Source organism: Agelaius tricolor, unplaced genomic scaffold, assembly GCF_023055355.1.
Source record: "Agelaius tricolor isolate 1412-34295 unplaced genomic scaffold, bAgeTri1.0.p SCAF_1, whole genome shotgun sequence".
NCBI lineage: Eukaryota > Metazoa > Chordata > Aves > Passeriformes > Icteridae > Agelaius > Agelaius tricolor.
Window position 1 is genome coordinate 49,965,523 of NW_027269261.1, and position 26,121 is coordinate 49,991,643.

Below are 26,121 nucleotides of genomic sequence, written 5' to 3' on the forward strand. Positions count from 1 at the left end.
CTCTTTTAGCAGCAGCTAACTGCTAGACCAGCTGGATCTGTTCCTTGGTATGCACACAAAAAGCAAAAGGTGGGAGTGTGACAGAAAATAATTACAGATATGTAAAGACAAGTGAAACTAAAATACATATGCTCATCAATCATCAAACTTGGATTAGTTGCAAAACAAAAGAGTACTCATTAATGCAGTCCATACTTCCCAAAAGGGATTCCACTCTCACATGAAGAAGTTTGCAACACATGATGAAATAGCAAGAGACGGGTGTCACAAATCCGTCAAGTCACATGGTCAGTGACTGATCTCTTGCCAAGAATTGCATGAACCACTTCAGCAAGCAGTTAGAAAGGAGGCAGATGAGGTCTGAAGGAAAGATCTTGCAGCACTTCCAAGCCAGAAAGAAGGTCACAGTTGAGCAGATGGTGAAAGAGAAGGAGCAATCCAGGAAAATTAAGGAATCTGGAAAGAGCATTCTTCTCTCAAAATATTTAGGGGAAGGAAGGCAATTTTTGTTATTGCACATTTAAGAGGACCATCTTTGGAAGAGTGTGCACATTTGCTATGGTCTTCAGACAAAAGCTCTTCCTTGGCAGCAAGAATCTATTCATTTAGGTAAGTTTAACACAGCCAAAAATATACCAGACAATGAATGCTAGCATACTTTAATCCCAGTGCTCTAAGATCCCAGAAATCCTAGCTTCAATATTCTGCATTATGCTGCCTTCATTTTGGGGCACTCAGAGCCCCTCATTAAGTAGGTGCTCTGTCAAACCTTGCTGCTGGAGTGTAAAACATGACTTGTCTGCTCTGTCTTTCTTACAGAGGCTGCTGCTGCCACAGCAAAGCCAGCACAAGGGAAAATGTTCCCCGACTGGAGGTGTTCTAGTGCACAGGCCAGTCTTTTGACACTTCCAGCAATACACTTTGGTAAATAATGCTGTGCTGGTGTAAAGTGTTACCATGTGGATGTATTCCTCCTGATGAGAGAATATGGCAAACAGGAATGCACGCCCACACCCCTTTACCCCAGGGCAAAGCTACTGCCCTTCGCTCTGCCAGTGTGGTGGCTTTGAGCTGAAATGCCAGACACCAACCTGAGCAGCTGAGTGGTGACCTGGTCACTTTTGAAGGCTGTGTTAGGCCATCCTCATGCTGGGGGTGATGATGCTCTAAGTGACCATGGAAAGACTTGCAGGGCTCATCTGTCAGTCTTAAGAGTGAACCTACCTCCACCTGCACTGTAAATAAATTGAAGGGCTTTGCACTCCAGTAAGTGAGATGTAGACCCTCGTTCCCTTCCATCAATGTTCTACCACAGCACAATTCCCCAGAGCTTGCTGCTTGGACTGAACTAACCAAGCAGAAAATCTCTTCATTTTCCTTATCGAAAGAGAGAAAAATAGTTAAGCAATAAAATGTTGCAAGGATGTGTTTGGGAGCGTGTGTTGTAATGCCCTGGAGAAGAAGGCAGAATTAGCTAACATTGCTAATGACACTTGGTGGCTGTGGCTATCAAGTCCAACAGAAATTATTTTAAGAACCTACAGATAAGATCAGAGGCAGTCTGCAGATGAAGAGCCCAGCAGCTATTGAAAATGAACCTGTATAAACACAGGTATAAACAGAGACACAACTGTCTGCATTAAATAGTGGTAAATTTGAACGAATGACAGGAATCCAGAAAAGAGTCTACCCCTCTTATTTATCACAAAGGTCACAAAATCAGAACAGTTCAAAAATTAACAAGTATTTTACATGCAGTTACTCCTGCTAATGTAAGAGACTAGTCCGACTTTACAGACTTTAAATGAATTCTGCAAAATGAGTAAGAGGGTTTATTGATCATCCTACATACAAGATCGTGCAATAGATCAAGAACTTCACAGCCCTTTTTACACCTTTTATTTCAACATGATATTGTGGTCATTGAGAGCATCTAGAGAAGAATGTTTTAACTCAAGTAAAAAATTACATGCTTCCATCACATGCTAAAATACAAAAACAAAAAAATAAGTTGCTCAAAGTTTTTTAAAAAGATTAAACTATTTTGAAATACCACCTAATTATGTCATCAATAGGTTGCCTTCTTATTGATTTGAGGCCCTTTTGTTTTGAAGAGAGACAGAATTTCGAGTTATGCTATTTTCCTGTAAGACTCCCACCTTGTTCAGCACACATGAAGTGCTTGCTGGCTAAGCAGTTGTTCAATGCTTTGTAAAGTCTTCACAGCTCAAACTACCTCTGTAGCTTGTTTCTTTCATGTTATTTTTTGAATTCACTGATAGTCCACTCATGGGCTTGTCTAACATGACCAGATTACCTAAGTGTCCATCTGGATTCTTTGCAAACAAGAATAAATTTACTTCACAGCAGCCCATTTGGCAAACAGTGTATTTTTATTCCTTCTACTTTATACAATGGGAAATTGAGGTATGGAAAGATTCATATCAAGTATCTCCAATAAATCTGACTACTCAGAGTCATATAATATTTTTTTTCAGAGACTGCTTAAAATATAGGTTGCCACATTGATTTCACCTGGTTTTGGAAAAGCTCTGCATTCCTGCAAATCAGACTGCGGTTCTCAAGACAGAGACCTCAAAATAGGGAACATGAAAATGCATGATTGCTTTTGAAAAATCTATTTTAAATGACTGGCTTCTCGTCAGACAGGAAATATGCAGAGGCATGAAAAACACCCCTGGTTCATCAGGGTGGCATTCAACTGTCTGCATATGAATCTCCTTTTTTATTCCGGTTTCTAGCACTAGTCATTATGCTTTTTCCACTTTCTTCAATAAACAAGGCAAGGTTCCTTCAGATAATGACATCTTTAGAAAAACAGCTCATCCACAGAATGGAGTCCAACAGAAAGCAATATAGTTTTAACTAAAGGCCAGAATATAAAAAGTGAAATGTAAGAATGTCAAATTGCAAGGGCAACCACCAGAAATTCATGAGGGTTTAACAAGGAAGCAAAGAAAGGAATCTGCTCAATAAAATAAAAATCTTAAAATAATGCTCAGCTCCAGGGCTGAAATACAATACCCTGTCAATTCACCTAAAATAGAAACCAATAAACCCAGCCCAGAAGCTTATACTTTCCTTTATGGAGAAGTGTGGGAAGGGATTAGGATATACTTGTTGCAAGTAGATTCTGTGGGTATTTCTTGAGACCCAGAACAGTTAAAAAAAAAAAAATTCTGTTCCATTCCAGATCAGCACATGCTCTAACAAGCTGTTTTAAGAAGCAGGGAACACAGGTTCACCAGAGGACTGAGGGAAGTTCTCTGCAAAACAACTCTTTTTAGGAAAGAGAAAGGCTGCACCTGAAACAGGAACATTTCTAACCAAGAAGTTCAGTTTTCTCTATTGCTTTATCATAAAATCTGCCTTTTTTTTTCCTGTTAAGCAATTACTCTTCTTGAAAAAAATGTGATTACTTTTACTTTCTTCTTTCTCACAGTGCAGAATAGCCACTACTAATTCATCCTTGGCTGGAGCAAGGTTTTCATCAAAATCATCCTTGGCTGGAGCAAAGTTTTCATCAAAATCATCACTGCCTCCACAATATCTACACGAGCACTTATTATATGTTCAAACATGCTTGTAAATAAGCACATAAGCAGGATTACACAATTTGTATGCAAAGATGTGGGTTTCCAAGGGCAGCATTTTACCATGACAACATTACAGGTCAAATGTGCCTTCAAACGTGCACACATGTTCACTAATTTGTACCTTAATGAAGAATAGAAATGAGTATTTACTTCAGAAAACATCTGAACCTGGCAGTACCACTTAATGAACAGCTCTAGAAACTGTGGTATGTTTTGCATTTACAATTTTATTGTGGTAACACTCAAAAAAACAACATGTGTACTTGCCTTTCCTAGAAATTCCCCACACACCAGGCTTCCCTCTGTAACTCTTGAATGTCGTATTTCTGTGTTTTCACCATGCTCACACATGATGCCAGATCATCTAATGTGAGCATTTAATAAAATATCCTGCCATATTTCACCTTCTATTTCATATTACATTGAAGGTCCACCATGAGTCGTTATCCCTTTCTTGAGTGTTTATCCTTCAATCAGTCTGTATCATGACATGATATATCCGGACTGAAAGTTTAGAATAGTTTTTCAGATCAAATTACTTGGAATGGAGTGAATGGGAACAACCACATTTACCTGAGCAAGAATTTGACCAGTATGCTCTGACAAACACTACTATTTAAAAATGTGTTGGATTTATACTTCCCATACCTTCAAACATATTAAACATAATGATACTACTCTGTCAAAAAACCCACAAAACCCAAACAACAGAACCATGTCCCATCAGATTAAACACCTCAACACGAACAGCAACTGCTCTATGTGTCCTGCCAAACGAAACAAAAGCACGAGGTCAGTTTGAAAGTCCTGCATGCTCCTTCTGCTTAACTTCTACTTTAAGCCCTGGCACAGTTTAGGGTACAGCCAGCATGAGGGACCATTCTTTCAGAAGTTGTGATCACCTTCCCACCACCCTCTAGGGTTGGCCAGGGCCACCTCAACAGGATATTCCATACCCCAGCGCATGTGGAGCTATGGAGCTACGCTGACTTTCACGCTGTAAAAAGCACTCTGACAGGCTGACATGCAGCCTCTGAAAGGTTTGGAACTGGAAAAAAAGGAAAACAAACCCACACAAAAAACAAACAACAAACAACAAGGTCGTGATCTGGGGGTGACAACACTGGAGGTGCCTATTGCCCCTGCCCAAGGCTCCAGCACCGAGGCTGTGGCTGTGTGTGTGTATGTTTGTATATGTGTATATATATATATATATATGTATATATGTATGTATGTATATATTTATTTATATATCTATAGACATATAGACACAAATATACACAATAATGTATGTATAAATGTGTGTATGTGTTTATGTATGTGTGTATACACATATATACATATATTACACATACCTATATATGCAGACGTTTATGTATATATATGTGTGTATACATATATATATGTATATATACAGAAACTATTTTTTTAAAACTACATTTAATTTCATCATTTCATTTCAGACTCCGAAGCTGACGTAACGGGGGCTGCAGGAGCCTCCCTCGGGCCCGCAGGACTTCCCCCGGCTCGCAGTGCCCCCGCCGGCCGCTTAGCGCCGGGACACCCGCGCGGGCCGCCGCCATCCGCCCGCAGCGGCGCCGCTCCCCGCCCCTCGGCCGCGTACCGGCGGCCCCGGCTCGCTGCGGCCGCGTCTCTCCCGGAGCACCGGGCCCTGCCCCGCGTCGGGAAGGTGCTCCCGATAAAAAAACGGGAATTACCAGGAGTGGGGTTCGAACCCACGCGGACATGCGTCCATTGGATCTTAAGTCCAACGCCTTAACCACTCGGCCATCCTGGTGCAGATACCGGGACGGCTCGCAGTCGCTCCTACATTCATGGCCGCACTCCCAACCGCCCCCCGGGCCGTCCGCGACCCTCGGGGGTGCCCCCTCGCACCCCCTGCCGCCGCCGCTCCCTCCCGCCCGCCTGTATTCCCAGCGCGGCGGGCGCCGAGCGCACGGGGCGAGGCGCGCGGGCGGCCTCTCCCGGCGGCGGGAGGCGGACGGGCAAGGCCCGGCGACGGGAGCGCTGCCACGGACCAGGACCAGGACCGAGCCGGGCCGAGCCGGACCGAGCCGGACCGAGCCGGACCGAGCGGGCCCGCTGCCGCCTCCTTCCCTCCGCCCGGCGCCGGGCCCGTAGCGGAAGGGGAGGCGGGGGAGGTGCGCGGCGCTGGCACGGGCCCGCCCCTGGGGCAGAGCAGGGCGGGCGGCGCTGAGCCGGGGGCGGCGGGCAGTGCGGGTCTGGGCAGAGCGGGCTCATCCCCCTCAGAGCGGGCAGGGCCGCGGGCATGAGAGGCAGTGGAGGGGTTGTGCCAATAAGGCACCGACACTTCATTATTTCCGTCCAAGTGTTTCCTGGAATGTATCTTCTCTCTCTCGTAGAAGGAGAACCAAAACCAACGAAGCTCAAAGCTATCAATTATGTTTCATTAGGAGGAACATTATCGCAGGGGAAAGATTTTTTTGCTGGTCGTCACTATATGCCGTGTCTACGGAAGTACCTATCGCAATATTCCGCGTTATTGCCTGCCCTGGGACCTCCCACTTCTTCCCTGCGTCAGAGGGGAAATGGGGAAGTGTCGCTCCGCTGACTGTACCCCGGGCACTGGCTCCCACTCTCGCTGCTATTTTCCAGCGGAGGATATGGACATCCTGCATGGCACCAAACTTTGGCACCTTTGAGGTGTGAGGACCATATTCCACACGGCACAGGCTGAGGACACGGGCCTGTGCCAGCGTCCAGCTCACGAGGAGGCAGGCGGAGGCCGTCTGCTTGTCCACAAGGAGAACAGGAGCACACCTCCTGCTCGGGTGTTGGACACCCTGGATGTCCCTGTCCCCCTGCAAGGGGTCTGGGGCTCGAATTTGCAGGTGCAGGTGGCGCCTGAGCTCCTCAGCTCTTAGTGCTCAGAGACCCTCGGGACACTAGGCATGCTTGTGAGGGAAAATACTTCCCACGTACCATACATGTTATTCACACCCGGGAGCTCATGAATAAAAGAACAGCTCTTCCAATGGAACTTGCCATGCCGTATCATTGCCTTGAAATGAGTGGCATGCCGTAGTTCTCTGCTCAGTAGGGTTGTGCCTTTCAGCAAAATATTGAGTAGAGAAACACTGTCAGTTAGGTTTTTTACTTTTCTGTTCAGATCTAACACCTTTTCTAAGAAACACAGTAAAACGTTGCTTTTTCTTGTGCAGACTTGCTGCCCTGACAATGTGTGCACAGTAGGGCATGGTGAAACTGTCTTCTGCTGGCTCTTACTTGCTTTGGCTCAACCATAATGAAGACACTACATAATATGCTAAAAACGTGGAAGAAGATGGATCTGCTGTTGCCTTCTTACATATTAGAGAAACAAACAGCATGACTTCTTGTGAAAATGCCATTGCATTGGAAATTTATTAACCAGAATCACCACATACAGTATCTATTATATTACACTGTTTCCTGCCTTCATTCTATCTGTGATACCTTCCTAGAGATAGAACCACAACCCCATGGAGCTCTTTCCTTTTTCAAATCAATTTAAATAGCTACCATGGTTCAAAAATCTAGAGAACGTTTTGTTTTCAAGAAAAAATAAAAAATACAACTTGGGCTGTGCATTCAAAACATCTTTAATACAGGTTAGATTAAAAAAAGCAGCAGTTTAGCATAGCTACTCAGTTCAGCTTCCAGAAAAAAAAAATCTGGTTCTTAAGAGCTATTTCTTTACTTCAAGAAGATTCTGCCAAGACACGTGGCAGAGATACCTGCTCATGTGTGCAAGTGTGAAGTGTGTCCACAGTCTGGTCCTTCATTTTGAGGAAGCAATTGTCCCACTGCCATTTCTGTAAAATGAAACCCATGATTCAAAAAAAAAGTCCCTCAAGATGAAATAGAAACCCATATGCATATCCATTACATGCTAAACATCGTATTTTGTAATAGGGGAATTTTTTTTCTCTTTTATATCTGTGCTGTGCTGTCTCACATATTTTAGAAGTAGCAAAGTGTCCCTGGTTGCCAGTTCCTCTTTGTCCTCCTCAGAAAGGACTGGTTGGTGACTGATTGGTGGCGTGGGTTGTGAAGCTTCAGCTTCAGTAGGAAACAAAACCAAAGTAACAGCAATCCTGCAAGCTAAAACATGCCCTGTCAGATTTTAACTTCTTTATTCCACAAACCCAGTTTAAGTGTTTGCCATATGAGGGAAGAGGAGAAAAAAAAAACCAACCTACCAACCTATAGAATGTGCTACACACATCTGCATAGGAGTTGTGCTGACTTTCAGAAGGAGGAGGCAGCTTTCCTCAGAAAATGTCCATTCTGCAGCTTCTGTTATTAGTATGCTAACATATTATCAAGCAACTTTTATCATCTTCTTCCACTCATCCTGTGTGGCATGAGTCCTTGCAGCTATAGTGTGATCAGTTTTTTTTTTTTTTTTTTCAAAAGTCTGTTCAACTGTGATTAGGCAAGTCCATGGGCTGGCTAAATTTGAGTTCTTACATAACTGAAGGGTAGAAAAAAACCCCAAAGTATTAAGCAATGGATGTGTTTGCAAGGAAGAGAATGATGGAATGATTGCTTCAGCTACTGAAAGTCATTTTTAAGTGTCTCATAACTCACAGTGCATATTAAAAATAGTTTTAAAAGGTATCAGTTTGGTTTTTGACTAATTCTCAATTTTTTCCCTACAGCAACAGCCCTAAATCAGGAGAGAAGGTCTACAATTACCTTTTCTTTCCATTCTCTTTCCCTGTGCCTCAAATCAAACTAAAGATTTGAATTCTAGTTTTGCATATCTACTAGTGAAATCATCAAGGTCTCTCAAAACTGCCAGCATAATTTTGATTGTTTTTTTAACTTGAGAATCATCTTAGAATGCATGAAACTCATTTTTCTTTGGATTTTTAGAGAAAAAACAACAGTCTATCTCAATATGCAACACATTTCATTTATCAATGCAACAAAAATTGGGATGCCTTTTTTTTTCTAGGCCTTGTTTAATCTCCTCTCACTGATTCATAATTTAGTCCAGCAACTTTTAAACTGAACTTTGACAATGCAAAATGTTATTCAGAGCTGCAGATTCAATGCACAACACTCTGCACTTTCAATTTTTTCTTATTAAATCTTTTATTCCATTTGTAGATGCAAAAAAGGAACCAGCATAAAAAAACATGTACATAATTTTAATCAAAAACATTGGCAAGTGCTAGGAATGTGCATGTGAAAGGAAATACAGTATTTCATTCTTCATTGATTTATCCTCACATGCTGACTCTTGTAGGAATGCACAGTTCCACTGACTTAATGGCAGTACCTACAGAGTAAAAAACTTTGTCTTCTTGAGTAGCACCAAGCCCCTGGCTGTGGTCCCAGCTCATCACCCTCCTTTCTCCCACTTCAAGTTTGAACACCTTACTGGAGACGTCCTCAGACAAGCATAACACTGATATCACCAGTACACCACTGAATATCAAAATATCTTATAGTTAGGAGATCAGTGTTCCTCACTCTTCCATGTGCTACAGCAAAAGGGACAGTCTCTTTCTGAGAAAAGTTATCCCTTTAGTTTCTGTTTCTGTAAAAAAGTCTGTCTGGCTAAAATTGTTTCCCAGTAAGATATGAAAGCTTGGAAGTGGATTTATTTTGCTGTTTTGTTATATTACTAAAAATAGTAAGAAATGTTTGGGGTTTTTCTTCCCACATAAAATCAGGGTGTAAAAGGTAAGAAGGGAGAAGTTTCACTGCAACTGGTGCAGGAAGGCGTGCATCTATGCACATCTGAGGAAAACTCCCAAATACAAAATATCTGAAATGTTGAAATATATTTATTAAAATTGGTACAAATAGGACGATTAATTAAAAAAAAATCTGAAAAAAATGTCCTGCATTATTTCAAAGGATAGCAATAGATCACAGTGTATCAGGAAGCCACCTAGAAATATAGTTGGAAAACCTCCAGAAGCAGGAGCTGTGATCAATCACCAGACTCTATGAATATGTTCCACTGACGATGCTCAGTGCTTACCAGGACTGCACATTTTTTATTTCCTTGCAATACTCCAAACCTACTGGTTTGCCCTTGTGTAAGGGCAGACTCCCACAAAAGGAGACTTTCCTTTTAAGCTTGAAAAGAGCATTGAAATGGCATGAAACTGTTTCCTTTTTTCTTCAGGTGTACCGAAGAAATAGTTCTGTTTGCTTTCCTGAGACCCTAAAATGTTTCCTCAACCCCACAGATGTTGTCTTCTTAAAGGTGTTTCTGCAGAAGGCCACTCCATGTTTCTCCTCTGGATGAAGTGTTAATTGGCAGAAAAAAGCATCAGAACATGAAAGCATGGCAGGTTTGAAACTGAGAGTCGAGAGTGGCTTAAGCTAAAAGTGAGTGAGATGCCTCAGTGTTGCAGTGCTTTTAGCCACCTTGAGATAGCTGGGTACTCAGAATGGAAAAAAGCAGTCACACAAATAGAGCAAAATGTGCATATTATCATTTGAGGTGCAGCCACTTCTGTTAAGATTCCAGACAGCTGAAAATAAAGTTGAAAGAGAAACTAGTTCTGTGTCCTGCTCCTGCTCCAGGCTCAGTATTTTGTCAAATTTGTTTCAAGCATGCTCCAAACTAGTTAAAACTGAAACCTCCTGATTCTGTGGTGTACTGTGTTGCCCCAGGCAATAAGGCTTCACTGCCTGCAGCCTCACTTCAACAAATAAGAATAAAGTTACTTCTTAAAAGTATTCATATTCCCTAGGAGAAGTTATTCATTCTTCTTTCTTGCCAATATGAAATGAGTATCACTGTAGAGATATTGCACCTCTAGATACAGTAACAGGACCTTTCAATAAAAATTACATTAAAAATAGTTTTATAAACATTTCTAGAAGTTCATAAATACAAACAGCCTTCAGCACATTTAGTAAACAGGCAATGAACAAAACCAACTGCAAAATATCCCCCCTGTTTATAGGGCTTGTCATTACAGAAAAGTCTCTGGAAAGAACACCTAATTTTGAAGACATTCAAGTCAGTCTGTGTTAGCTCCAGTGGGACCATCACCTTCTGCAACATGATATGCAACAGCAGAGGATTGTTCTGAGGGGATGTTTTCTCCTGTATTCCAAAGCTCTTTTCACTTGGTCTTTAGCATCTCCTACATAGTCCTCAACATTTTGCATATTTATCTCAATAACATCAAAGGTGTCTGCCTGTTCCTCCACCAGCAGGGCCACCTGCAGAAAGAGCTCGTGAACTTCTTTAATGCGACCTTCCAGCTTCACCAGCTCCTTGTGCCGTGTCTCTATCTCATTCAAGGCTGCACGAGCTCCCTTGACATCTGACAAGAGATTCTCGGAAAAGACATCCCATTTGCCTTGCTCAATCATCTCCTCAATCTGGTGGCCAGAAACGTCTTTGCCCATGATCTCCAGCTGCCGCTGAATTCGAATCTTGCAGTTCTCCCGCTGGTTCATCTCTGCTGCATTGTAATCAAACATAGCGTCCTGAAATGTGTGCATGAGGTCAACATAGTGGTTCTTCGCCACCCTGGCAATGACAGACATAGCTCCATATTTTGTTATTGCATCTTCACAGAAATCTCTCATTACCTGCAGTTTCCTGTGGATGCTTTCTCCACGGCTCTTAATGTCTCTGGCAATACAATTAGTGTCTCGTTTGATGCTGCTAAGGCGGCGCATGGAGGTGAGGAAGCGGGTGTTTTGCTTTCTGAGACGGTTGACATCCGCTTTTAGGTGGTCATTTTCTGTCCGGATGCTCTGTATGTCCTTATGAAGGATTTCCAAGGCATAATCCGTCTCATAAAGGAGAATATCCTGGGGTGAATTTTCATCATCATCACTATCAGAGAACTGTTGGTTGTGTAACCTGGCAAATTCACGCAGCTCACTTAAACGGTCTTTCATCCTGCCTGTAAAACAGGAACAGGAGGAATGAGTTTGAAGTAACTAAAATATTGGTAAAAAGAGTAAAAAATTTGTAACTAATAGCTACATCATGGTGATAACTAAATCATAGATAACAAATGTAACTCATTAAAGATAACCCAAAATACTAGATTTTAAAGTTGTTCACAGTATTTTATACAGTGATGGATATCACATCCAAAACTCTGCTAGAACATTGTTCTAGAAGGTACAAGTTTAGAAACAAAGCTGTGGGAAAGAAGACAACAAATCCTGAAGACAAATCAAAAACAAGAATAGGACAGCCCCAAACTCCCCACAAAATCCCAGTCTTTTACTTGGAGAGGAAAACCAGACTCCTGATAGTAAGCCTTCAGCTATCAGCATCTGTAGACATGTTTATTTAACTGAACACCTTCCACTACTGCTCACAAGAGAAATCTCCTCTAGCTTCTGATCCCTCATTACATCAACTGCCCAAAATGTCATGGGGCTTCTCTCATTCTAAGTTTGCTTTTCCTGGGAGAATACTAAGAAGCCTCTCAGAAACAGAAATGGCATTTACCGATACAGTTGGGAAAGAAAAGTTTCAAAAAATGCTGTAGAAAGTATCAAGATGGGAAAAAAAAAAAAGGAAAAAGGAAAGAAAAAGCAATTTTAGTGTCTCCAGATGCTATCATTGACCATAGAGTATCAGACATCAATAATTAGGGGTGTGGAGCATCTCTCTTATGAGGAGAGACTGCAGGAGCTGGGCCTATTTAGTCTAGAAAAGAGAAGACAGAGAGGATCTGATCAACACATAAATATGTCAAAGGCAGGTGCCAAGGGGATGGTGCCAGACTCTTTTCAGTGGTACCCAGCAACACAACAAAGAAAAACATCGATAAACTGAAACCCAAGAAGTTTCATCTCAACATGAGGAAAAACTTCTCTACATTGAGGGTGGCAGAGGCTGCCCAGGGAGGTCATGGAGTCTCCCTCTCTGGAGGCATTTAAAATCCACTGGACACATTTCTGTGTCACCTGATTTACATGACCCTGTCTTGGCAGGGATTTGGACTAAATGATCTCTATGGTCCCTTCCAACCCTAACAATTTTGCGATTCTGTGAACTTCATGCTTACCATTCCTTAAACTTAATAAAAATTATATATCATCAGCCTTCTACAGAGAGCATAGTAACAACTGGCTCAAGAATGACTTCACTTTCTGTTTGTGTTTTCTTTGCCAAGCAAACACTGAGAAAATCTCCTGTGTGATAAATTCATAATTTTGTACGAGTAGGTCTACCCTTTCTTCCCCAGGAAGAAATGGAGAAGCAAATACATAGTAATTCACAACATGAAAATGCTGTAGTAAATTCATGTGTATACTAATTCTGCAGCATGTCTAAAAATATTGCTTTTTTTCTTTCTTTTAATACAACAATAAAGGTTAAAAAGTCAAACATTTTAAGAAGATTAAGGAGCTGTCAAGTGTTGCCTTGGATTGCACCACAATGTTGCCTGGACACAGGAAGATCACGCAATTAAACACTGCCTGTGCACTATCACTTCCACCAAGTCTCCGCCTAGAGTCTGTATGTGCTGAATATAAGTTGTACAACATAAAATTTAATATTCATCATTCAGTTCATGCTATCTCATTGACTATGTTGTTAGTGTTCATTTCCTTGGGGATTTCCCTTGCAAAATCTGTGGAAAGTTCCATCAACTCCTACCAGTTGTTTGGGGAAAGGCAGATCTAACAGCCCCACAGTCAGGTTTCAGCCCAGAGTCATTAAGGACAATGGTGATACTCTTGGTAATTTACAATGCCCACTTGAGACACTTCAAGCACAATTCTTTGTACCTGGAATCTTCAGAAGTCAGTCCCTTCTGACTTCAGTCACTGCTGCAAGCCTCGAGCACTTTGCTGAGTCAGATCGCGAAGGAACAAGTTGGACATCAGGGAATGAGCACATGGATCAAGGCCACTTGTGAAGAGCTCCTCTCCAGTGCTATGGACAGCATCACACACAATCTCCGTGATCCAGCAGATCCAGTAGAGTCTAGTTGTAAGCAGAACAGAGGGATCAAGTTGCAGTTGCACTTACAATCTTCACCCTGGGTTTTCGCAGCTCCCAGTACTTAGTTCTAAAAGCCTACATTATTTGTATCTACATACCAAAACTTACGTTTAAGGTGGTCAACATTGCATCTTTTAGCTCTGCATTGAGGACCTGTATCTGTCTGGGATATGTCTCCACAGGTAAAGTGTTCACGCTTTTGTCCTAACAAATGGATGCCATCTATTTAAGTGTTGCCATCACTAACTGCTTAATGCAAAGCATTTTCCCTTCATGGAAATGTACAGCAATAGCACAAGATACAACAGACTAACATGGAAACAAGAGAAGAGCCAGCCAGATATGAGATGGAGGAAAGGAAAAAAATAAGAAAATCCCAAATAATTAGAAGCCATGGAAAAGGTGCTCAGAAAAGTTTTGGAATCAGCAAACTCTACTTGACGTAAAACTCTACTTGACATAGCCCTCAGCAACCTAAACTGCCTGTGTGTGTTTTGAGCAGGCCTGGATTAGACAATGTTCAAAGGTCTGGTCTAAATTGTTCTGGTAATCAGCCTTAGATAAAAAGTTTGCTAAGCTGACCATAAACATTAAGTATATTCAACTACTTGCACAAGTCTATATAAGATACATCTAACACATTAGAATATCAAGACAGCAATTACTCTGGAGTAACAACTGCAAGTGTATAACTGCCTTAATTCTCAGAGTGTGAGGTTTAACAGATTAGGTGTCAGTTTTATTTTATTTTAAAATGCTATGTATATTCAAACTGAAACATGTACTTCCATATGTATTTTTGGGCTAGATAAATCTGTCCGTGTAAATATGAAGTTCCTTCTTCCAGTCCATCATGATGTATACACCCAAACACACCCACAGGAAATACAGGCTGGGTGATGACTGCAGAGGTTACAACTTTGGAGGCAGATACCCAGCAAGTACAGTCAGCTGAGGGCATGTTCAGTGCTCATCTTTTCATGTTACTGTGCTCCTTACTGGTATTAATCACCACTGTGACAAGCTTTCCCATGATGCATGAGAAACATACAAATTGTCCTGTTGCAATAAGACTGAAGCCCCAGACAACTGTGTATGACATGAGATTTCAGACAAGAAAGAAAATCCACTCTAAAAATCAAAAACTATGCATGTGCATACACCCCCTTTCTCTTAGCCCCACATACATACAAAAGGGAGTCCTACAAACATTGCCTAACATTGCCATGCAAATGTTCTGAAGCCTGTTAACTATGTAGAAATAATCTAAGGATAAAAATTATTTCTATAGAAACAAGTGAATGACACACTTATGTTTATCTTATCTTTAATATTTGTATATCCACACTCTATCCCCATATGGGCTGTTCACCTAGGAGTTGGGCTCAATGATCCTGATCCTTCCAGCCCAGGAAGGATATTCTGTGATTCTGTGATCAGAGTCTGGGGACAAATGGTGAAATGATGAAGCAGTTTCAGCTCAGTATCCATATTTCATGGCCAGCTGCTGGGAAGGAAGGCAGTGTACATGTTTTCTTCTTGCAGCATTCATAAATTCAGCTGCTACTTAATACCATCTTGTGGCTTACCAAAAGTCTAGTCAGTAATCTTTTCAGCCTTGAGTAGGGCCTTACAAGATGAAGCTTTCACTTTAGTTGTTTGAGGAACAACAGATATTTCAAAACAAGTCAGTTAAAAATAATTCTGTCAGTAGTTCTTCTCGCCCTTGGAAGGTAAAAGGAACCCACTGGCTCAGACTGGCTCTGAATGGCATGTGATTTTATCTCATGACACACAATAGACGTGACCCAAAAAACAAGTGGTGAACAATTAGGAAATAATCTGCTCTTAGGCAAAATTACTTCATAGCTAAGTATGTGTCAGCACATTTCAGTGACTTCCATATGGCTTGGAGAGCATGTAGTATTGATGGAAATCTACTCAGATGGACTTGCTGAATTGAACACACTGCATTCCAAGGCAAATAGAGTGCTGCTGTTGCACTAGAATACAAGTCATGCATAGGTAAAAAAAGTGTTAAATAGATTTGACAATATTAATTAACTTGGGGAAAACTCTTTTTTTTTTTTTTTTAACAGTAGGTTAAAACAGTAGGTTACTCATCTTTCCAGAAGAGTAATTGGCTTATAGTAGATTACTAGCCATCTTTTCAGTCCAAATTCCCTGTCTTCCCAACCATGCCCATCACAGGTGGCACAGCAGGCTTGAATTTTTTTAAATTATTCATCTTTTTTTCTCTCTTCTCCACTGTAAGAACCTGAAACAAAAAAGTTATAATCTAATGATTAGGACAGCTTGCCTTCTCAAGCTGTTCTAAGATCACATATGTGTACTAACTCTAAGATTTACAACTATGACAGAGACCAACAGTTCAAAATCTTTTTGTGGTCTCACGGAAAGGAAGTTATCCTCTCTGGAATTTTATGGATTTCACAATGTTCAAAAATAGACAAAATGTATTCAGGAATGAAAATCCATCAGTTAACACTGAATGCCAGTTATAAAGCTACAGAAATCCATCAAGAAGTTGCAAGTGTATCTGAAGACTACACTACCCAGCTCATATGCTCATCAAAGCCTGTATACAGCAGAAGACCACCTTTATAATTTCCATCACCCTAGAGAAAAATATCTGCAGTTACAAATGTCTCAGGATATTATTTTTTCCCAAAAAATCCCTGTCCTGTGCCAGGACAAGTTATTTATTACAAGCTGATATATTCAGAGAAGTAAGGCTGACTCCATTCTTTGCAGGTTACTTCTGCATCTGGCAGAAACTCCAAGTCTCCACTAGTTCCTTTCCTACCATAAAGTCTAGGAAAAACCTAGGGGGGAAACTGATTCTGATTTTTGCCTCTAATTGAAAGAAATTAGGCAATAATTTCTAGAATATTGATAGCTTTGGAGGCTCTTCTTTGACTATCTCAGTTTCTTTACCAGTATTCAATCTCTTCAACAGAAAAGAACTCTCAGTTTTTGTATGACAACATATTGTAAATTGAAGGATCTAGGGTGCATCTCGTACTTCTCAGATGTATTGAATACAGTAACCATCCTGGTGTTTTCTGTGGACTGGTTATCAGCTTTTCCAGACATTAGTATCAAAACTAGGAGACGCTGCTGGTGTGCATTAAATGCACTATAATATGCCATTTTTCACATATTTATTATAAGACTGAGAAAAAAATCTGATGTTTTAACTTGTAATTACTCAGTAGCCATGAGAGTAAACATTATTCTTGCATTGAAAAGGTCAGCTTGTTTTACATGGGTTGACTGCTACTATTTACTAGGTTGCCTAAATTTTCACTGGAGAGATATGGATCACCACTGACAAACTTTCAATACTGGATAGATAAAATGGATTCTCAGTATCTGCTCTGGACATTTTCCTCACAAGTCACATAAATGAGCAATTTTAACTAGATTTGGTGTTGTTTGGGTGGGGTGGGGAGCAGAGGTAATGGGGCTATAGACAAAAAAAAGTTTCTCCATCTTCACTGGTTTGCAAGGTCTTCAGGTAAAATTGGCCTAGATAGAGACAAGGGGAGTCTGAACTGTACCTCCAAGGGCTTGGCAAATGGTTAAGACAGATCCATAGCACTTAATATAAGCAGTGAGACAGCCATCTGTGCATTTCTTGGCAATTACTACAGCTCAGCATCATTACAGGTCACCATGCAGGGCAATCAGCCAACACAGTCACAGGCAGTGCTGGCACTACAGCATGAGAATATGCATTAGCTAATTAATCACCTTGGCTTCCCTGGAACACATTGGCTCAGCGAAATAGCTGTGCACATGCCACATGTATATAACTACTACTGCTACCACACTGTGGTATTTACAAGTGATTAAGACATTATGTTGGTATGCAAATAGAAATATGAAGTCGCATGTGATCATCAGTCAGAAGAAACAACTTCTACTGACGTTTTTAAATGAACTCAACTGCATTATTATTTGAAAAGCACATATATTTAAGGCTTGTGATAAAGTGTTACAACCTGAGACCAAGTACTCTTGACTTTAAAAAAATTCGTTTAAGGTTAAATACAGGGTGTTTCCTTGGTATTTGGTCATGTGGGCCAGTACACATGAGGCTCAGTTTGGGATTCTATTGCAAAATCTACACAACAGTATCTGCATCAAACTAGTTCCAGCCAGGAAATAACCCCTATAGCCAGCCACACATTCGCACCCACAGCCCCAAGCCATGTCAGACTTTATGGTAGTTACACTACTTAGCAGCTCGTGGGTGTTTACAGGCCCATTCAAAGCACCAGGGAAGTTGAGACAAGATATAGATGTAATTAGGAACACACCTGATTGTGCATATCAAAAGCTCAAACAAACTTTATTCTTGCTTTCAAAAATAAGTGAGTTGTCAATACCACAAAAACAGCAGAGAGAAAAGGCATAGCAGGAAAAGATGGACTATGAAGTAATTCCTTCACTTCTGTGAATAAGAGTTTGTTGAGAATAATCTGGGCAATTAAGGGGTTAATTGCCATAACAGATTAGGCAAAAGCTGCACACATGATAAGCCTTTGAAAGTCAAGATATATGACATCATTCTCTCTCTGATAAAACTACTTGTAGTTTTATCTAGATGTAAGTGCCAAGCACTGTTTGAGAGCTCTTGCTGATTGTGTAGAGTGTCTTGATAGCTCATCTAGCCTATCGAAGCAGAGATAAAAACCAAATTGTTTCACTTCCCTCATGTAGAGCCCCCCCCACTACCCAACAGGGGGCTCCCAGGAGCCAGCCCTAGGCCAATCCCTGGGAATAATGTTCCTCACCAGAGTTGGTTCATGGTCACATCTTGGGGAATAACCCAAAATGCAAGCATAACCAAAAATGGCTTCACTGCAAAAAGTGGTAACCCCAGATTTGGCATTGAGATAGGTTTACTGGATCAAGCTAACATTGCCTCAGTAACTTCTGCACCATACTTTCTCATCCTTGAACTACAGGAATGACCAGAGTCAAAGAAAATTGATGGGCCAGATAAAAGATAATGGAAAGTGTATCTGGTCCAGCATATTTGACACAGCAGTTGCCTTCTCATCATCAGAACTGGTTTTGAACATATCAGTATTAGGATAGGCATCTGTCACAGTCAGAGATTATCCATATTTTCCATTAGTGACTTGAAGAGTGAAACCAAACACGAGTTTGTACAGTCTCCAGGCAAACGGAACTGGGAGTAGAAGCAAGCGTTTGGTGAGGGCAGGGAAGGAGAAATTATGAGAATTTAAGGTGATCTTGACAGTAAGAGAAGAATTAACAAAAAGAAAGTGAAATTCAATATAGGCAAGCCTGGTACATTTAGATAAAATTATTCCCACAAATATAAAGTAGGAAACACCTAGTTTAGCAGCAGGAAGGCATTGGTGAGGTTATAGCTGATTGCAAGCCACAAAACAAGCTCACAATATAGGATCATTGTAAAAAACCCAAAACTTAATGTCTTAAATGAGAGATGGCTTGGGAAGGACTGGTTTTACTCTGCTTGGCATAGATAAGGCCTCAGTTGGAAAAGTTACATCCTGAAACAGTTATCACATTAGGAAAGTCAAAGGGAGCATATTTGGTATATAATTGTCTCCAAACATTTTGGAAAATACACTCCTGGAGAAAGAGGAGCAGAAGGAATTATCCTCATTTAATTCAGAAGACCAGGGAGGGAGAGATAGTACTCCAAGACATAAAAGGAGATTTCTGTGGAAAGGGGGATGGTCAGTTTGATCCCTGTGTTGACACTGGAAACACACAAAGTAATCAATTTCTTTCACAAGGCCTATGTTGAACTGGCTGTCCTTGCTGAAAATTAGACCATTTCTCTGTGGAAGCACTGTGGGACCTTCTTCCTTGACAGAAAGAGAGAAGATTCAGAAAGCCCTCTCAGGCCTGCTTGAGGTGCACAGCTCCAGTGCACCAAATGGATAAAGAAATGTCTTACAGTCCCACAGTGGCCCTGCATTCCCAGGATTTGTTCCATGCCCTCATCCCCAGTAGTCACTGTGGGTCCAGCACAAAGTGTTTGTCCACAGAGAGCTGCCCATGCTGGGGAGAAATTTAGGTGACTCTTTTCATGCAGCAGATTATTTTCCTTCTTGATTATTTATGCACTAGTGGCAACTACCATTTCTCCTTCTGAAGCAGGTCTTGGTTACTGTTAGTGTTAGTATACTGTTAGTATAGTGATGTCAGACATGGAGCCTAATCCCACAGCACCCAAATTCTCCAGCACTGATAGAGCATGCAGTTGCATTCCATAGCATCATGTTTATCTGCAGTGCCCAGGAGGTACTACATTTTACTCATTTTAATGTCTCAAGAGATCTGTACCATGCTTACTTTCGTCATGGAGATGTCTTTCAACAACAGAGTGTAACTTGCAGTTTTAGCCTCAGCCAAACCACCAGATAACATATGACTGAACACGCAATTTCAGTTTCAGAGCACTGGGCATACAAGGCAGTCAGAGAAAAAAGGTCATCAGAGGAGCTGGGCACCTAAACCAACCTTTCCTAATGATGACATTTATTCTGTTCATTTGTTAGACCTCTGGTCTATTTTGAATTAAAAAAAAAAAAATTATGGTCATCTTGTAGTCTCACCACTATTTAAATAGTATCAGCAATGATAAGAAAGCATCATCATTCAAATTGTATTCTTATCCTACAAAGTCATAGTTTGCCATTTTGATACCTGACAGCTTAAAAGACAGTTGCTAAAATACACTCTAAAGAACAGGAACAAGAAGGGCAAGTGTCCGTTTTTGGCCAGTGCTGTTATTCTAGTCATTTCCTTTCTCAATATCAGAGTGACATGTAGTTATCTCAGACATTCACGAGGGCCAGTTCTTCTTGGTAGGAAGGAAATGAGTATCAATTTAATCGGAAGCAATCAAAGAACACTAACTTTTGCACCCACTTCTAGATCTGCCATGATAACACTCAAGAACGAAGGAAAAGCTATCATATTTTGCATTTAAACCAATTTTCTGTAAAATCTGCTGTGGAGCTATTCATAACCATGTATGAGCACTATGAATAAAATGTTAAAACTCGTTAAGCCAGACAAACAAGGCAGTGGGAATGCAGACATATATTTGAAAGTGCCTCTGTTTTTCTCTCATCCTGTGAAAACCCAGCCATCCCTTTTGTATTCCATGAGGACCAGGGCTAGGAACCTTCGGACCCAAAAGCCCAGTCTGCATTTCCTATCATCTCTCCTGCCTCCGGGTTTCACACTTCGCCACTCGACTCAAAAGGAGCAGTTTCCTCTACTCTACTCCTCAAAACCGAGGTGCCGAGGGCCCCGCACACCCCGACAGCCCGGGAAAGGGCGGCTAGCCCGGGCTCCCAGCACTGCCCTCCCTCCGGCAGCAGCTCCGGGCGCCTCGGCGTCCAGGAATTCCAGCTGATGCTCGGGAATACGGCTGTGACCCCGTCCCGGGAGCCAGCACCGGCTGTGCCCGGGGCGAAGAAACCAAACCCTGCGTGGTCCCCGAGGAAAGCGCTGTCTCGTCCTCCCCCGTCTCGGCAGGTACTCACCCCTGGGCAGGGCAGTCCGGCCGCTCCTGTATCGCTTCGCCCGCGCCGCTCCCCGAGGTGCCGGGATCGGAGGTGCCGCTCCCCGAGGTGCCGGTGCCGGTGTCGGAGGTGCCGCTCCCCGAGGTGCCGGTGTCGGTATCGGAGGTGCCGCTCCCCAAGGTGTCGGTGTCGGAGGTGCCGGTGCCGGAGGTGCCGGTGTCGGATGTGCCGGAGGTGCCAGAGGTGCCAGAGGTGCCGCCGCAGAGCCCGCGCCGTCGAGGCGAGCGCTCATCCCCGCGGAGCGCCCCGCCCCTCCGGTCGGCTCGCCCGCCTATTGGCTGCGAGGGCCTGATTTGCATGGCGGCGCCCCGCCCCCTCCCTTGCCCGTGGGAAGATGCGCAGTTCGCGTCGCTGCCCAGCGCGGGGAAACTCCGTCCCGTGGGTGCCGGGAAACGGGGGCGCGGTGAACTGGCCCGTCTCTTCGCCATCGTCCCCGTGGACCTCCCCTGACCTTTCTTGGCCTCGCCTCCCCGCCGGCAAGCGGGGGCTTTCCGACTCTGTGATTCTGTAATTCAAATTGCCGCTGCTTAGTGTAAGGAAGATGCGCTCTTCGCGTCATGTTTCAGTTTGGGTCAAATTAAGTCCTTTTTTGCGTTGTGACTTCCTGAGGGAAAAAAACCCAACAGCTTGCCCATCATTCTAACTGAAAAAAGCCTAACAAAACTCTGGCGTCGCAATGTTTGGTACATGGTAATCATACACATTAATTAGCTACACAAGTAGTCATAGAGATTGTTCAGGTCTTTCTGAAATGGAAAGCTTTTGCTTTTCTTGCAAATCTTGGACATTTGGTTTTTTTCTTCTTTTCATCACAAAGCTTGAATGTAATCTGAATCTGAAAATTTTTAAATATAGAAGTTACTTTTTTGTTGGTGCTGAGAAGTAGCTGAAAGAGCAGCTGTGTTTTCCCAAGCAGTCATCAGTTATAAGGCTCAAAAATTTCTTACATTGCATCAATCCCACCCTGGGTGACCAAGAATAAATTCTGTCACAATGGGGACAATTGCAGAGATGTAGGAAGCTTCTTCCCTCCTTATTTTCTATGCTGGTTTTGTGTCAGGAAAAAAATATAAGTAAAAGGAATATATTTGAGGTTTTATGGCTAAAGGTTAGTTAAAAATATACATGACAGAAAGGCTCTTTTACCTTGAAAAATCTAGCACTGCCGTGGGCACTTTGCTGGGACTTTTCTCTTAGACCTTGATGCTGGAGACAAATTTAGGTGCATGGGTCTCAGCAGTTCCCTAAAAGCACCTAAAGGCATGGAAGTGTGAGTGGGTTTTCTCTTCCGGGCTGCTGCTTTGTGAGACCAGCTGCAGCATCCCCACTGGTGGGCAGGCAGTTTTCTCCTTGCCACTGGACCGCAGAGAGCAAACGGGCCTTTAGTGTTGTTTGGTGCTGTTAATGCAGGCAGAGCTGGAAAAAGAGCTGTAATGTCATGGGTAATCAAAGGTACAGGCCACTTTGTGTGGCATGGAACAACAATTACAAACTAACCTGCTGCTGTTGCAGCACAGGCAAAGCTATGGGTGCATTGATTGATGTGTCTGATGATCCTGTCAAGAGCAAACTGCTCATGTAGAAACATCTGATAGAAACATCTGATATCTTCCCTGTAATTCAGGATATGGAGGATATGGGAAACCAAAGAGATGACTGTCAAGCCTCCCCTGCTTTGGGAGAGACTTCAGTAAAAATGTCAGTAGCTGAGTAGCAGGCAAGGAAGCAATATTGTTAAAATATTAGTCTTCTTAGAAACTAATGGAGAGTGAGAGAAATTTATTATTTCTACAGATTTTGCCACCTAGATGAGATGAGGCTAAAAAAGGTGCAAAACTCTAATAAAAATCTTTCTAATTAAGCTACAGAAATAACTAGCTAAAAAAAAAAATCACCATTGCCAAACAAGTGTCCTCAAGTTCTTGAGTGTATTATGTTGCTCGATCTTACAAAATGTGTCCATTTGCATGGTGTTATAAGAAACAAAACCAGATGAGTCATATGAAAAGATTGTTCTGTCATCATATGTACCAAAGATACTTGTTTTGGGTTATTATGCTCATTTCAATCTCTTCTGAAATAACATGAACAGTGTAGATTGATAATGGAAATGTTTAGACAGAGAAAAGTGATTTTCCAAAATAAGAGATAAAGAATTTTCAGTCTTTTAATCTTATTCTCCTGTGAGTCCTGAGCAGCATTACATACCAAGCTACAAAAGTAATTTGGTATTTTTTTTTCACTTTCTGCTATCTCTTATTATAAGAGAAACACTTTGTAGTTTACCAGTGAAAGTAAATACTCAATTTACATAGATAAAGGCAGAACTCATTAGTATTGGGATCACAGATGCCAATAAGTTTCTAAAGGAGTTTGGGCAATATAAATGTACAATACATCTGCAGACAGCAAGCCTCTCTTTCAGTTCTTTTTTCTTTTTCCTGAAGAGCTGTTGCATTTTTTTTTCCCTTAAAGACTTCTAATCCTGACCTATGTCTTGAGTGATTGCTTTGAATTAGCCAGGTTTTGCTTCCAGTTCTCTCATCTCTAGAAAGAGGACAGGCATAATTACTTTCAATTCTCATAAATGTGTAGTGAAAAGCAATATATAAATGAATTGGACTCTCATGTATGTTAAAATACCATAAGGATGTGTCTGATTTCAAGGACAATTCACTGCATGAGAGAGACCCATCATCTTTCTGCTCCGGTGTGTGATGCTTCTAAAGATATTTCCAGCCAAGAAATTGAGTTTCTTCCAAAGCCCAAGAAATTAGAAATTATGTGGACATGTAGATTTCTCTTTGCTACCATTGACCAACATCTCAGGGCATCTGGGAACTCTGGGTAATGCCAATTTTTTCACTGGGCAACTTACATACAGGTGACATACAGAGCCCTGTTTTCCTGGAGCTTATCCATCTCTAGAAAAGCAGTTTGTGCCCATAACATCTGTACTAGTTTCAGTATGAAGTTGTAGTAGTGCCAATCTATAATAATAGACACTTGTGAAACGTTTAGCTAAAACCAAAGCAAATTGCTACCAGTTCAGTTGTGTATCCTGGAGCCAGTTCTCAGACACATAAAATTCACATATACTTTTCTGCATGTGCAGTACACATAGGCCTCTTCTAAGCTAGAATCAGATCTGATGTAATCTAGCTCACACTGCTTCAATCAAAGTAATGATTCATGGTCCTGGACAATTCACTTTTTTCTTCTTAACCTCATGGATCAGTAGAGTCATTCTGACAGTACATGATTTATCAATTGCCAAGATGAGTTGAAGGGAGGCACCAAAAGATTGATGCTAGAAATTTCTTTAACTATATTCATTTACCAGAGAAACTGAGTCTTCAGCTGTGATACTTCCAGCTTGAGAAAGGTCCAACATTCCTGCTCTGTCTTTTCACATTTCATTGTAACCTCTCACAAAAGCTACTGATGTTACAGAACAACTTCATCAATGAATCTTGCTGATGTAAAGAGATTCTTCTTTGCTACATGAGGAATAGAGTGCTGAAAAGAATTCAGAAGCCAAGTATCTCCACAGATAGCTAAATCCACCTTAATTCTTTGTTGAAGCCCATGGAGATACTTGGATTTACATAGGGATAACATAGTGCTCTAGGTACTGAGCCCTGCAGATGTTTTTCTTTTTGCTTTTCTTTTTTCCCCTTCATTAGGAAGGAAGACGAGTGCTACAAAGGATGAAGTGCTGAAAGCTGTGCAGATGTAATTGCTGTGGAGTCAGAGGATGCCCTGTGCCAGGGCCTTCTCTCTTGCTTATTTAGGAAAGGATTTAACATTCTTCTCCAATTATGCCCCAAAGGCATAATTGTGAAGCCAGCCCTGGGTGTATTGCCCCTGAATTCCTTGTGAACCTCAACTTGGCACTCATGTATGGCTCTGAAAGTTCATTACCCAAACACAAGTTCTTAATCTAGTTATGGCTGTATCAAATGCCAGATTGGATGCATGGGAAATAGCCCTGGGACTTCTGTTGACTTCAGAGACGATGGCAGGTGCCAGCATGTTTTGTTAAGCTAGTGACAAATAAATGAACAAATTCAAAATGTTTTCAGAGACGGATGTAAACACACATGGTTAACTGGAGCCAATGGAGCAGTACTGATTTCTGGGAACTGAAGGCTTGGTTGATTATCAAGTAAGCCGCTGAATTTCTCTGTTGCTGTCACAGCTTTTGAATGCAAGAGCATAGCCCATAGGTCACATCAGTTCGCCTAATGAGAAGTTTTACCTAACCCTGTTCCTGTACTTCAGTAAAGGTGTGTGTTCTAACTCCTGTTATCAGACAGGGGTGAGGTATTTTTTTTCTCCTGCACATTTGCATGCCCAAAGACTGAGATCAGTTAACTTCTGGAGTACAGGGAGCATTTTGCAACCTGTCAGAGCAGAGACAGGGACATCTTTATGTGATTCAAGAGGGATACAAGGGGAGGAAGGCACATAGCAGGCACTCAGATTCGGGTATAGTCGCAGTAACAGCAGATTCTCAGGCAAGTTCATATTGACAAAAAATACATGCTCTATTTTTCCCTCATCACGACTCTCTGAGGAGAAAATGGCCAGGTTGTATATTAGGTATGATTAGGTATGAAGGCACAAGTACCTGGGCAGTAATAAAAAGGGTTGGGTTCCCCCCCCCCCCCCCCCCCAAGGTTAAAAGCCTGAGATGGCTTAGAAGGGTGAGGCAAACAGTAAATAGACCTTCACAAAGAGAGCTATTGCAAAATGAGGACATTTCCATAACTTTTTTGGAACATCCTTTTCATATTAGTCATTCATTGAAAAGGTGTTGCTTTCTAAAACTCACCAAGTTTTGATGAAATAAAACAATTCTATCCTAGAATTGTGTGAACATAAATTTTATACA

The 26,121-nt window shown here is 41.8% G+C and overlaps 1 protein-coding gene and 1 non-coding gene across 5 annotated transcripts; both read right to left on the reverse strand.

Moving 5' to 3' along the window:
• Positions 1-5,332: 5,332 nt before the first annotated feature.
• TRNAL-UAA (transfer RNA leucine (anticodon UAA)) lies at positions 5,333-5,415 on the reverse strand. Its single transcript has one exon. It is a non-coding gene; the product is annotated as a tRNA-Leu (tRNA).
• Positions 5,416-7,222: 1,807 nt separating this feature from the next.
• On the reverse strand, positions 7,223-21,448 carry STX11 (syntaxin 11). 4 transcript variants are annotated; one of them, XM_071433441.1, is made up of 5 exons: positions 21,186-21,448; positions 13,383-13,581; positions 7,845-11,533; positions 7,597-7,742; positions 7,223-7,453 (listed from the first exon to the last, which is right to left on the reverse strand). In XM_071433441.1, the coding sequence occupies exon 3, from the start codon at positions 11,526-11,528 to the stop codon at positions 10,662-10,664; it is 867 nt and encodes a 288-aa protein (XP_071289542.1). In that variant the 5' UTR covers positions 11,529-11,533; positions 13,383-13,581; positions 21,186-21,448; the 3' UTR covers positions 7,223-7,453; positions 7,597-7,742; positions 7,845-10,661. The 4 variants fall into 4 exon arrangements, with proteins under 4 accessions (XP_071289542.1, XP_071289527.1, XP_071289552.1 ...); XM_071433426.1 differs by having other exon boundaries at positions 7,223-7,742; XM_071433451.1 differs by lacking the exon at positions 7,597-7,742 and having other exon boundaries at positions 7,841-11,533.
• Between the last annotated feature and the right edge of the window lie 4,673 nt (positions 21,449-26,121).

What these genes read in the sequence shown, in the direction of transcription:
- STX11 (XM_071433441.1), bottom strand. Translation starts at nt 11,528, where the DNA reads ATGAAAGACCGTTTAAGTGAGCTGCGTGAATTTGCCAGGTTACACAAC.